General features: G+C 44.6%; 1 protein-coding gene across 3 annotated transcripts in view; it reads right to left on the bottom strand.

Annotated features, from left to right (window-relative positions):
- Positions 1 to 14,614, bottom strand: part of DYNC2H1 (dynein cytoplasmic 2 heavy chain 1) — a 1,560,829-nt gene that overhangs the window by 740,097 nt on the left and 806,118 nt on the right. For all 3 annotated transcript variants that reach the window (XM_086935265.1, XM_086935264.1, XM_086935263.1), the window contains exons 57-58: positions 10,927 to 11,087; positions 8,605 to 8,728 (exon numbers count right to left, since the gene is read on the bottom strand). In XM_086935265.1, coding sequence (XP_086791391.1) covers positions 8,605 to 8,728; positions 10,927 to 11,087 — 285 coding nt within the window. The remainder of the gene's footprint in view (positions 1 to 8,604; positions 8,729 to 10,926; positions 11,088 to 14,614) is intronic.

Below are 14,614 nucleotides of genomic sequence, written 5' to 3' on the forward strand. Positions count from 1 at the left end.
ATACTTTGACACTTAAGTATTTAAAAACTCTGGGTGCCCACTGGTAGTCGCACCAGGGTTGGAGGGGCTGCATAATCTGGGGAGATTGGGAAGGCATGGGTTTTTAACCAGTTAGCACAAAGCCCGGAGATCCGCCCAAACGCCTCTAACAGCTCCATGCACAACAGGTCTTGTGGGCATCTCACAGTAAGAGGAGCATTTCGTCACATCAAGCAAGACCAAGTGCTCTCTGTCATGCAGTGGGTTTCCTCTGTTACGCCCTCTGGCATGCAGTATCCATGCATAGGGCTCAACAGCCAAGGCAAAATGCATCAGCGAGAGGGGGAAGCTCTGCCTGGTGCCACAGAACATAACGAAGGGGAACAAAATGGTGTGTCTGGTACAGGCCTGAGCTCTTGTGCCCTTAAGCAGCAGTACAACCCATTTCCACCTTCCGTCTCCCAGGAGTATCTGGGCCAGCATAGGGTATAAAGCTTCCGGGATGTCTAAAGAGAGGACCATTGCTTCGGGCCAGGTGAACAGCGGGATTTTCATAAAACATGCAGTACAGACGCTGGAGGTTATAAGAGGTATTCCATTTGGGATTAAACCATTTTGGTCCTCATACACTAAAATAAAAAAGATGAGGCAAGAGGCATTTAGCCAGTACTTTTCTGAGCCAAATTTTTAACAGAGATCGTAAGAAATGCTTTAACACACGTGGTACCACACATCACTAATCATGACTGAACAACCATACTTACATGGCCCCATGCCACCACGGTTTTACTTTGTCAAGGTCCAGACTAGGGGGGTTCACGGGACCCTTACCTTAGAAAGAATAGTCTAAAAAAAAATACACTTAAAGGTGTAGATAAAATAAAAAATAATAATTGCACCTAACATGGACCATATAATACACTAAGACATGGCAATAACGATAAAACATGAATGACTATAGGTAGGAGTGACCTGCCCTTTTCACAGAAGGCATATTGATATATAACACCTATTAATAAGTTTCGACATACAAGGCACAAACTTGTAAGATACCATCAGTTAATCTGTATATGACTAATGGAAAAGACAACTGAAGGGGGTGCTCTTTTGCTCGGCTGATGTAGATGTATAAGACATGACAAGCAACTATTCCATTGTGTCCCAATATGTTTGTTTTAATTTGATTGTCATGGGCTGTGACCTATACCTCTTCTCTCACACAGGTGTGTGACTACAGAAGAGGTTCATTCCCAATGTGTCTGAATGGTACAACACCCGACTGATATAGGGTAAGTAATGTCACAAAGTATGCATGATTCACAAGTTTGTTTTTACACATATGTTTACGGGTGATGTGAATTCATGTGTGTACCATGATGGGTGTATGCGTGTGAGATGCAGGACACAAGACCAAGCAGTTTAACACAATAAAGCATAGATACATAGTGTATGCTGTTCACAAATAACGTATACCAACTTTGGATACCTTGTACCGTCTGCATACCCAACAGGTAAGACTTTTTTCTTACCATCATGCACTTGGAAGGTGCATGAGTGACTGACAGTAGGGGTATCTGATTGCTCCTGCAAAGGTCCTTGGCCCTCCTATGAGGGATCCAATTTGAGGCCCAAACATGTTGGCAATTATATTCTGATGTAATGCTCAAGACATAAACTCCAAGTAACATCCACGTTTTAATCCAACCAAGTGTACCCACCAATAAAGGAAAACCCTGGATTTAAACTTAGGCTAATGTATGATTAAATGGATCCAAGGTAAGACCAGAACATTACATTTCTGATCCCCTTCCTTAACGAGGTTGAGACCACCGTGTTAGTATCATCTTAACATGGTTGGTCGGAGACTGGCTGATGATGAAGCATGCCATAAAAGTGTGGGTGAGGCCTTTACGCTCAATATCTTTATCCTTTGTTGTGGTCACTATCTTGTAGCGTATTGTTTTCCTTTTGCCCTAAAAACAGAACAGGGAAAGAAGGATGCCATTTCAGTTGTGTGATATAGGTTATTTGTGGAGGATGTATGGCAGGAGTATATCTATCTCCTTTTTGGTATGATTTAGAGGCCCACGTAGCTGCCTGACAGTTGTCCAGTAAAGGAACTCTGCATGACAACACAGTGATAGCAGCTTTGGCCCTAGTGGAATGAGCCTGCAATCCTTCTGGATGCTGTGTTTTGGCCAGTGCGTAGCAGATTTTGATGCAGAGCATGATGGTCCACCTCTGCTTGGCTTTGCTTTTTTCACTCCACCAAAACCCACAAAGTGTTAATTGTCCACCCAATGTTCTCTGGTATGATCAAGGTAATAGCTTAGTGCTCTTTTGGGGTCCAATCGATTAAATCTCGCCTCCTCCTTTGAGGGGTGAGGTGAAGCATAGGTAAACAACACGGTTATGGTTTGACTGAAGTGGAACAACGTCACAACTTTGGTCAAGAAGCATTGTGTCATCAGACCAGTTTGTCAGGAAGAGAGTGGTGTTTGGTGGGTTGACACAGAGAGCTTGAAGTTCGCTCACTCACCGTGCTGATGTTATGGTGACAAGGAAAATTGTGTTGAGGGTAAGAAGCCACATGGGACAGCTGTGAAGCGACTCAAATGGAGTGCACATCAACTATGAGAGGGCAAAGTTAGGTGCAAAGTTAGGGTCCCACTATGGTATGACAAAGGAGGGGGACAAAACAGGTTGAGGCCTTTCAAAGAAAACATCACAGCAGGTGATTTAAATTATTGGTGCTGGTCCAGTAACTGTAAAAAGGCTGAAAGAGCTGAAAGGTATCCTGTACCCAGAGTAAAGTTTGGCAGGAAAGGCTAAACAAACAACAAAAAGTCAGATAACTTCACCTTGAGGGGATCAGTCTGGTGTGTACTTCACTGTTGCGAAGTCATCCTTGTGCCCTGGGCACACCCATTTTTTTGTTGACAGGTACTGGTGGTAACTGACTCTGAATGTCCCTGGGCTCAGTCTAACCAGGCACAGGGTCAGTGTTATGTTGAAAAGACACTTAGAATACAGTGAAATCACCTACATATACAAGGGTACACTATGGGTTAGGGTACCCCTATGACTCGCATGACCTCCCCTATAAGGCTCTAGTACATAATAGGGCAGGGGGATCAAAACTACCTTTAAGTCCCTAGAACATATTTAGGCATGGCAGTTTAGAGGCCAGCAGCCCTTTCTGCACTGGCATGGGTGCACTTCTGAGGCCTGAGATCAGTCTAACAGCAGACCTGTGTTGCAGGACTGCTTTTAAAATGCAAATTGTGCCCAAGCTCGACTTTGGTGTTTGGTGCACTTAAAAATTTATAAACTACAATGTTTTGGCATATTAGGTATACCACGGTCTCCCCTAGGTGTCCCAGGGGTAGGAGGTCATATATTTGTAAGGAGAGTCCTTATAAAAGGTTTTTTATATGCCCTAGGGTTAGTAAAATTGCACATTTCACTCCACACATTGTTATGCTATGTCACTGGGCACTTGTAGAGCGCGCAGCTACTCCCAGGAGTATTCTGGCGCTAGGAAAATGAGAAACCAGTGACAGAGCAATGCCAGCACACATATATCTGCTGCTTATTGAGAAAAGAGCCAGGTTTTTAAGCCACGTCTAAAGCTGAGAAGATCCTGAGCCTGGCGTAAGAATGAGGGCAGGCTATTCCAGAGTCGAGCGGCTGCCACTGTATTGAACGGTACAGAAGGGGGTGGTGATGGACGGAGCATCTGAATCAATCAAACACTCACACCCAGTCAAAAGATCTGGGTTGAATCCATCACCGTTCTTTAGCCCACTCTGCCACCCCAGTTCAGACATGGCTATATGCAAATCAGTCTGACCCTGTGCCTCATGGGAACAGTCCAGCCCGAACTGCCAAGGCATGTCTTCCCTGGACCGGAAACAAGCTTCCGAGAACCGGTTTCTGGCATTCCAGCCGTCTTCAGCCCGGCTTGCTTGAATCCAGTGGCAGAGTGAGCAAGGGACTCATGTCTGAGCATACCCTGCCACACTTGTGGCGGCCAAAAGCGTTACAAAAGGGGGTGGTGATGGACGGAGCATCTGAATCAATCAAACACTCACACCCAGTCAAAAGATCTGGGTTTAATCCATGTGAGTGTTTGATTGATTTAGATGCTCCGTACATCACCACCCCCTTTTGTACCGCTTTTGGCCGCCATAAGTGTGGCAGGGTATGCTCAGACGTAAGCCCCTTGCTCACTTTGCCACTGGATTCAAGCAAGCCGGGCTGAAGACGGCTGGAATGCCAGAAACCGGTCCTCGGAAGCTTGTTTTCGGTCCAGGGAAGACATGGCTTGGCAGTTCGGGCTGGACTGTTCCCATGAGGCACAGGGTCAGACTGATTTGCATATAGCCATGTCTGAGCTGGGGTGGCAGAGTGGGCTAAAGAACGGTGATGGATTCAACCCAGATCTTTTGACTGGGTGTGAGTGTTTGATTGATTCAGATGCTCCGTCCATCACCACCCCCTTTTGTACCGCTTTTGTCCGCCATAAGTGTGGCAGGGTATGCTCAGACGTGAGCCCCTTGCTCACTTTGCCACTGGATTCAAGCAAGCCGGGCTGAAGACGGCTGGAATGCCAGAAACCGGTCCTCGGAAGCTTGTTTTCGGTCCAGGGAAGACATGGCTTGGCAGTTCGGGCTGGACTGTTCCCATGAGGCACAGGGTCAGACTGATTTGCATATAGCCATGTCTGAGCTGGGGTGGCAGAGTGGGCTAAAGAACGGTGATGGATTCAACCCAGATCTTTTGACTGGGTGTGAGTGTTTGATTGATTCAGATGCTCCGTCCATCACCACCCCCTTTTGTACCGCTTTTGGCTACCATAAGTGTGGCAGGGTATGCTCAGACGTGAGCCCCTTGCTCACTTTGCCACTGGATTCAAGCAAGCCGGGCTGAAGACGGCTGGAAAGCCAGAAACCGGTCCTCGGAAGCTTGTTTTCGGTCCAGGGAAGACATGGCTTGGCAGTTCGGGCTGGACTGTTCCCATGAGGCACAGGGTCAGACTGATTTGCATATAGCCATGTCTGAGCTGGGGTGGCAGAGTGGGCTAAAGAACGGTGATGGATTCAACCCAGATCTTTTGACTGGGTGTGAGTGTTTGATTGATTCAGAAGCTCCGTCCATCACCACCCCCTTTTGTACCTCTGTATTGAAGGCAGGGCCCTGAGTGCACACATTGCTATGTTAGCATAAGCTTATTAGACGTTTAAACACCATTTTGCTATTTTGCACACTGCATGTAACTGTAACTGTTGTTGTAAGTTAGACTGCTTGAAAATCTTCACATGATAAAGGCTTGTTTTCAACATCCCTAGACTTACATCGCGACCTCCGTCTGTACAGTCTGTGCAGAAGCCTCCAAGGTTATCATAACAATGTAAGCTGTTATTCGGGCTGATCGGCCCACGCTCTAGACACAACATGCACACAGCTGCAGCTAACTGAAATCCTAGAGCCTTTAATATTGCACTGCATGCATGATGAGGGCACTTGGAGAAAATCCTCTTCCAGAGAGAGAGCTATGCTGATCCTGATGTGATTCACTTCTTCTGATCTTGGAGGTATGGGGTTCCCTTATATATTATTATAAAACCTAGTTCCTAGCTGGGGAGGGTGGTACAAAAGGCACTATAGGTCCTCTTTCCACTATCATTATAATATGATTTCTCCCTTTGTGTTTTATGGAATTGTAACCTTGCTGATCGTATTATTTTTAATCATATGCCTGCTTACGTTAGCAAAAATACTGCATCTTAGAGCACGTCGTTAAAATAAACATTTTACACTTTTCTGTGTCTCTATTTACTCACGTTGTGGACTGGTATGAGAATAACAAACGAAAGAATGTTCTTGATTCCCACCAATACTGAGAGTAACCTAAGTCGCATGTTCTGGGATGTCTAATTATTGGTAGCTTCCCTATAGGACAGAGAGCTAATAAGACACTGATGCTAGTCCGTTAGGGTGTTCTAGGTACTGAGGTGAGTTTTTGGTACACCACAATTCACTGAGGTCCTGGTTCCCTGTACACAGTTCTGTGTATGAGCAGGATGCCCGCAACACCACATGAAAGGAACGTCCGCCCAGAAGGGAATGGGGAAAGCTCGGAACAGTCGAGAGCTGTTGTGTGGACGATCTCAGATTTCTAGATGAAGCTTACTGCTGTATTGAGTTCCTCAAGTATGAGACCCCGGTATTGTGAAAGGCCTTATAGGCCAATGTCAGGGATTTTAAATGAGTCCTCTTTCACATTGGAGTGCCAATGAAGAGACTTCAGGTGTGGAGTCATGTGTGTCCGGTGGCCAACCATCAGTGTGGCTCTTGCCGCAGGATTTTGCACCACCTGTAATCGGCACAAAAGATAGTCAGGAAGACCTAAGTACAGGACATTCACATAATCAAGGTGGGAGTTAATCAATGCTTGGACCACTGTTTTCCTATGAGGGACTGGAGAAGTGGAAGAAAATTTCGCAGCATTTGCAGTAGTCCAAAGCAAGTGCCGGCCACTGCTTGAACCTGAGACTTCATGGACATGTTTGAGTCCAGATTCACTCCAAGATTTTTAACAGTAGTAGCTAAATTAGCAGGGGAGACATATTCTGTGGCCACCAATTGCGCCATTTCTCACCAGGGTTGTGCAAAAAAAATGATTTCTGGCTTATCAGAACACAACAATTGGTAGTGTTTAAACCAAGTAAACACCTTAGACAGGCAGGTGTTTATCATGGTCCCATTCAAGGGCATATCCTTACCCCAGGTAAACAGTAGCTGTGTATCATCGGCGTAAGATATTACTTTAGCGCCAAATAGTTCGGCCAGAAGCTCCAAGGTTGCCATAAACACATTAAACATGGTAGGGCTCAAGATAGAACCCTGTGGGACACCAACATTCAGCAGGGGATTAGGGGCTCATAAAGGGGGGGACTAGACAGTTTCCTGGCGGCTTTCCAGATAAGAAGTGAGCCACCGAAGAACTGTGCTACCAATGCCACAGCCCTGAAGTCTCTGCAAAAGAAGGGCATGGGGCCCAGTGTCGAAAGCCGCGGAAAGGTCTAATAATATTACTACGGCCTTGCCTCCACTATCCAGGGTAGTCTTGATGGTCATTGCAGTGAAGTGCTTCCCAAAATCGAGTTGTGTGCTAGGAGCACTGTGGAGTGAAAATGTGCAATATGTTTACATATTCAGAAGCCCTAAAGTCTCCCCTAGGTATCCCAGGGGTGTGGGGGCCTGCTGTAGATATAGGCAGGTAGATATAAAAGATGTTTTATAAGCACTGATATTGGAGAAATTTCCCAGTGCATTTTCTCCATTGCAGAACCCCAGACACATAGATTAACAGTGCAAGAAGTTATTAAATAATAACTAATGTCAAGGATGTCGTAAAAATATAATTCAAGGACTTTCTAGAATAGTATTGATAAATCCAACAATATGCTATTGTTGAATGTATCCAAAAATTATACAGATAAGAAGTTCTAAGACTTTCTTGTCTGTAAGCCAAAATGTAGCGTTCCAGAGGTCTGTCGTTGATTAGTCAGAGTTAGGTGTATTAGCCATGCTGCTTTGATGAGGTGATAACCAGCCCGTGACCTGAAAAACTACCGGTCCATCTCTCTCCTCCCCTTCGCGGCCAAAGTCAGAGAGAGACTCGTAAACGTCCAAATGACGCCTTTCTTGAAGCAAACTCAATCCTGGATACCTCCCAGTCTGGATTCCGCAGCAACCACATCACTGAGACTGCCATCCTCACAGCCACCGACGACATCCTCATGCTACTTGACCAGGGACACACTGTGACTCTCGTACTGCAAGACCTCTCCGCAGCTTTCAACACCATCTCACATCGCACACTCACAGCCAGACATCACAACGCTGGGATACAAGGAACCACCATCGGCTAGGTCCAATCCTTTCTCTCCGCCCGAACCGAGAGAATCAGACTATGCAAAGACTATGCAAAGAGTGAGAAACTGCATACACCTTATGGTTGCCATTTTCCTTAAGTTTTCAAAAAGCATTCCCCCAATTTGATTGACAAGAGGAAAATGAAAACGTTCGCAATGGAGCATTTGTGTTTGACATTCAATAGTGTAAGCCAAAGACAACATCCACTTTCCACATAGAAATTCGAGTGATTTGGTGGAAAATGAAATACCTCAAAAGAAAGATGTGCATGAACTAAAGGGCATTAGGAGGATACTTTTAGCAAAAACAAAACTCTTGGAACACTAGAAGCAAAGCCATAAACTTCAGCAGACTAGGTATCAAGGTACAAAATTAATTGAATATGGAAGTCTGTTAGGAAACTCACCGGTCAAGGCAACTGAGGGTCTTAGAGCCTAATGGGGTATAACTGGCCCAGCATAAGACTGGTAGTGATAGCTCGGATCAAAGGAATCCTAGAAGAGGAGACCTTCAAGGCTATTAGATAATCACATATTGGTGTTTTGGGGCTACTAGCAATGTCTGACATGACTATTTATGTAGGAAGGAATAGGAATGCCTAACAAGGCATTATCCATGAGAATTAAGACTGTTTGTGATGGTCAAACCTGAATAAAAAGATAGGACCTGTAACGTTGTTACCTTTGGTTCAAAAGATGCTCTGTTTTGTGTTAGAAGTTCTTCTACACTTGCTCGTATTTCCTTGGTGATATTTCTGACATCAAAGGTTGCTATGTCTTCTCTAACTCCTCTTTTAGCAAGGAAGCTGTAATAAATGTTAGGCAGATTCATGAACATACACCACAAGTAAGAACAATACAGACATAATTCACTGTTTAACAGCATCAAATAACACAATTGTAGGCTCTATCAAATTTTGTACTGATTTTCCATATAAACTTTCTTTAAAATTGGATAACTTTTTCTATGTGGTTTTCACTATTTAATTTGAAAATAAACTCCTTTTAAAGCACTTCAAATCCTGAGAGAGATGAGGAAAAGCATTGTTCAGAGGAAGATAATTTGCAATAGCATTTGTTCATAGTTTTTTAAGTGCAATAACTTACTAAAGAAGTAGACAATAAATATAAATTACTTACCATAGTTAATACTTAGATATATTTTTAAGTCTTTCTACGTGCCAGAAAGGATATTATGTATAATTTTTACAAATATCGAAATTCCCATATTATGTTAAAGGAGAGGTGGTGTGGTGTTTATGGAACCCACTTTTCACAGTTTGAGTGGTGGAGAAATCCACACTCACAAATATGCATTGACGGCTACGAGGACTTCCTGTGTGGATTCCTGGAAGGTGTAAAAAAATGACACATTTTCCACGGAAACCTCTAACTAAAGTTTATTATATACAGGGAATGTTCATAAAGTTAATGTTCCTAACTCTTGATTGTAACCTTATGAGTGGAAAATATATGGCTTATGTGGAGAGACTTCTCCCTGATTTACTATACATTTATCATGGGCACTTCCTGGTGATGCGACCTAAACTTCATATAATCCAGTCATTCCTGCCGAGTTTCTAATGTGGGCCAATCATACACACTTGCTTGTCTTTGATTTTCTCGGTTGGGATAAATGAGGTCTGCAAGGTGACCTAAGTATTTGGGTGAAGTTAGCGCTTTACTTTAGGAGCTCCTTGACACAACAACCTTAGCACATTCATCTGATCCACTGCTAGTAAGTCGTTTGAGCATGTCATAGTGGAGCACTACTTTCCCTTCAGAAAGCACTCATCCAATTGTATAAACCGCGCCGCTTCATGTGGTTTCAATAAGGTCGTTTCTTTAGAGATTACTGTTGTAAACTCTTTAGCTTGTTTCATTGGTCTTTTAACCTCAAACTTGCCTGCTTCGAGGAGAAAGATTGCGAACAGTGATTCTTTACTCCATTGGATTTGTACAATTTACTTCCATTGTCAGCGTTTGTGTCTCATTAAGCATTAATAAAGGATCTATAGTGGATGATGGGGTATCTAGATGTTCTTAATTTTTCCCTCAAAGTTTGTTTTCTTGTCTGGTATCACTGATTTCAGTATCGCCCGCTTATTCCACGTAAACATCATAAATTCAGTAAAGTCCACCAGTGTGTAGTCAACGGTGCAAGTCCAGAGGAAGAGGTATTTGAAAAGCAAATCTGAATAGAAAAGTGAAACCTTCGAATAACTGAAGCAGTGTCACTGTTCAAGATACAAAACCATGGTGCAGATTCTCAGAAAATGAGTAAATCTACAGCTCGAGGTTTAAGAATATGCCTGGGTGTAGAGTTGCTCATTTTTGGAATTCAAAAGGTTTCCCAGGTTACACCTGTAAACTGTTGAGAACCTAAGAGCAAGTGAAAATGGCTCTCTGAAAACTTGATAACTTTTTCTTTCCTTTTTTTGGTCTCAACAGGGGAAATATGTTTCCTTAACAAACGAGAAACCACTTGGATGATCACGTCTGCTTTCTATCATGGAAAAGGCAATTCCCGCCCTTGTCTTCAGTAAAATTCCATCTTTCCCAGGACGAGAAACGGTCAGAAGGGAGATTGTGAATGTCATCAGAGCACTGCAGTCCTATAATGCCTTATCGTCAGGCCTGATAGTCGATTTAGGCAAACAACTGTTTAAGAGCGCAAAACCATCATTAGTCCAAAAGTGGTTTTATAATTGTGAAAAAGGCTATTTGCCCTTGTGAGCCAAACTTTCATGTGAAAATATCTTTGGGGACTCAAGCCCTGCGTGCACAAGTGATCTAAATGTTGTAACCACCAAATTCCCAGGAGGCACGGGGCATTGCTCTCAGTCTGGACCTAGAAACTATTTGAGAAAGCATTACAACAAATTAAACCACACGGCCCACAAAATGGAGGAAAGAAATGGCAGATGATAAGTGGGAATAAGAAAATACATATTTAAGGTTCTGAGGAGAAATAAGGTTGATAAGAGAAAAAAGATGAGCTTACCTTTTCATGCTAACCCAAGATGTATCGAAGATGCCCATCAAGCGAAGAACTCCTTCAAGGATATCTCTGATAACATCGGGGGGCATACGCAATGATCGGATTTCAGACAAGGCCTCTGGCTTTATGTTTCCAACTGCTAACTTTGCTTCATTCACTAGAGGCTTTAGAAAAAGATAAACCAACATCAATCAATAGTACAGTGATAGTGTACATGGTCATCAGCATTTTCAAATTATTGTCTTCTAATGTGACACATCATAAACTACCTATTAGCCCGAAACTCCTGAGGACATGCCATAGGCACAGCAGCGCTCAAGCTGTTCAATTAAGGTAGGTTTCTCGTTCAGTCATTACTAACAGTACTTGGGGAAGCTATTAGCCAGCTTTACCCTCCTCTACCCAACAGATGCAGATAAATGTGTGCCAAGGCAACTGCTATTGCCCATTTGCCGTTTCTTGAGAGAAGTTGACCTGGTCCTGGTCTTCTCACACTGGAATGGATGTCAGCAGCTCTAGCATCCCAGGACTGGAGCAGCCAAGGTCTGGCCTCTGGACCTGTGAGCAGATATACAAGGAAGCAGGGAAAAGATGTCCCTCACTCAGCACCTAGAGTGGCCTTGGCCTTGGTGGGAAGTGACTGCACCAAAGACACCACTTTATTAATAAATAAATAAATACATCCCCAGTCCTGTGCAAGGCGGGAGGGATACAAGAACGCATCTCTCTAGTCCTTTGACGATGCTAGGAGAAGCAGGCTTTTGCCCTTACTCCAGCAGGAGCAATGCTACTTTTCCCAGCTTGTGAACACATTAAAGAGCGTAACGGCACTTTTTTTGTTAAGATGAGGCAGGGCTTTTCGGCAAACAAAATAAGTCTGAATGGTGTACATTCCCTGGTTTCCCTGCGTCGATTGTACACATCTTCTTAATCAAAAGTGAAAGCAAGGGAAAGACAATGCCAGTTCTTCGGTAATTCTCAGAGGCTTCCACCCAATTAAATGGCTATTTACTCTGACCTTCTGCTTGCATACATTAAACCAATTCAGTCATTTAGATGGCTTGTTTACTTCCAAGCTCGGCGCTATGTCCAAGAGGCTCTGGGGACTGAGGAGTGGGCAAAGAGCTTGTCCAAAGGCAGCGGTGGGCACAGATATGTGATGCTCTTTAGGCAATGACAGCAAGGGGCGAGGGAGCAGAGAGTGGACAAGATCGAAGAGAGACACTGAGGCTTGGCAGATGGCCTTGTGGGATCTGGGATGTGGGTAATGAGCACAAGGCAAACAGTACAACACACAGAAGCCACCGCACATAGTTACACCCCATGTGAACAAGGCATGCTGTGCCCAGCTGTTTCACGAGCTTAGGGAACATAAGTCCAAAGCCCATGCCATGCACCTATATCCCACTGACCACAGTCAACCAAAGGCTGTATCTGTCCTGCAGCCTCTGGAAGACAGATCTAACTCCGTACCCAGAAGTCGCAGCAATGGAACAGCTGAAAGAACAATGTTCACTTGCTACTTTGGCCCAGGTCCAATTTATATCAGGACTAAACTGAATACATTATTTTTCAACATAAAGATGTACCAACATTTCTTACTTATGCAAACAAGGCTTGTGCTTTTCTTTCACCAAACAGATGTGTAAAATACCAATTGTTTGTTGCTTTAATGAAGTAATTGATTAGATCACTCATGATGCGATGTAATTCATGATGCATTTGTAAAGTTATTTCTAACATCACGTGAAAGGGGTCATAAGCAGTGCAAAGGGGCAGTTATGACTGTATAACTCAATAAGGTGGTGTTGGTAAATCACCATACATTGCTCTTAACATTTTTACAATGGCTACATGGTATATATTAGATGATTAACATGTTTTCATATTAACAGTATACAACCGGATGCACTGAGTGTAATGCAAGATTTGTGGCAATGGAAAACAACAGGGAGGGGCAGTGGGTCATTCGAGGCAAAACACTGAGTGGAAATAATGCCCCTGCCCGACTTCAAAATGGGAATAAATAGAATATTACTCAGATAGATCTACATATGTAGTTTATGTCACGCTCTTTTCACCTTTGAACGTTCTAAATCAGAGGTATTCATTCAAAATAAAATACCAATTGACAAATCGAACAAGTTACTTACCTTCGGTAACGATATATCTGTAAGAAACATTAGTTAGTGTTAGATTCCTTACCTTAGAATATCCCCAGGCGTCAGTCTGGATCCGGAAACTTTTGCGTAGCAGTACCCCTGCGCGTCGGTAGGCGTCGTCTGCAGGCGTCCCCTGCGGCTCCGCGTCCGTCGTCGGCGTCGTGCGCCGTGATGACGTCGCTGGAGTACATAGACGCCGCCTCCGCGCGCTGACGTCAGTTCTTTGCACACAGCATTTCCGCGCCAGGAGACGCAGAGCCATGAGAGAACCAACACTGGTGCCATGTAAAAACTAGGGCCCTGAAAGGGATGACCTTAACCCTAGGTATCAGTTCGCAGAACGGGGAGGATGGGTGGGTTCGGTAAGGAATCTAACACTAACTAATGTTTCTTACAGATATATCGTTACCGAAGGTAAGTAACTTGTTCATCTGAAAGAAACACGTTAGTGTTAGATTCCTTACCTTAGAATACATACCCCAGCAATACCAACCCCGGTGGTGGGTCTGCGAACCAATACAAACTACACCAGAAAGTCCTGGAGGACAGAACGGCCAAAGAAGCCATCCCTCCGGACTTGGCTGTCCAGGCAGTAGTGCCTCGCAAAGGTGTGCAGCGAGGCCCACGTAGCCGCTTGGCAAATGTCCTGCAAGGGGACTCCCCGGCCCAGGGCAGTGGTAGCCGCCGTGGCCCGAGTGGAATGGGCCCTCAGCCCAACAGGAGGCTCCTTCCGAGCCAAAGAGTAGCACGCTTTGATGCAGAGGACGACCCATCGAGAGATGGTTCGTTTACAGACCGCCCGACTCTTCTTCGCACCCACGTAGCCAACAAACAGTTGGTCATCCACCCGGAACTGGCGTGTGCGATCCATGTAAAATGAAAGCGCACGTTTTGGGTCCAGACGATGGAGCCGCTCTTCATCCTTTGAAGGATGCGGAGGCGGGAAGAAGGAAGGGAGGGTGATGGACTGCCCGATGTGAAAGGCCGAAACAACCTTGGGCAGGAAAGAAGGTCTAGTCCTCAGAACCACCTTATCAGGATGAATGGACAGGAAAGGAGGTTGGACAGAAAGAGCCTGGAGCTCACTCACTCTCCTGGCAGAGGTGATGGCAACCAGGAAAGCCGTCTTTAAAGTCAGGAGACGGAGAGGACAAGAATGAAGGGGCTCAAAGGGAGCACACATTAGAAAGGTTAGAACCAGGTTCAAATCCCACTGAGGCATCACAAACGGAACAGGTGGAAACATGTGAGTGATGCCTTTCAAGAATCGAGTTACAATCGGGGATTTGAACAAAGAAGGCTGATCAGGAAGCCTCAAAAAGGCTGAAAGGGCAGAAAGGTAGCCCTTGATAGTGCCCAGAGCAGAGCCCTGCTGGGCAAGAGAAAGAAGAAACAGAAGAACCTCCGAAAGAGGGGCAGAAAGAGGATCCACAGCCTTTGCTGTGCACCATGCCACAAATCTGTTCCACCGACAGGCGTATACCGACTTAGTGGAGGGACGCCTGGCTGCCAGAATAACATCACAGACT

This window comes from Lissotriton vulgaris, chromosome 8 (genome assembly GCF_964263255.1).
Source record: "Lissotriton vulgaris chromosome 8, aLisVul1.2, whole genome shotgun sequence".
Taxonomy (NCBI): domain Eukaryota; kingdom Metazoa; phylum Chordata; class Amphibia; order Caudata; family Salamandridae; genus Lissotriton; species Lissotriton vulgaris.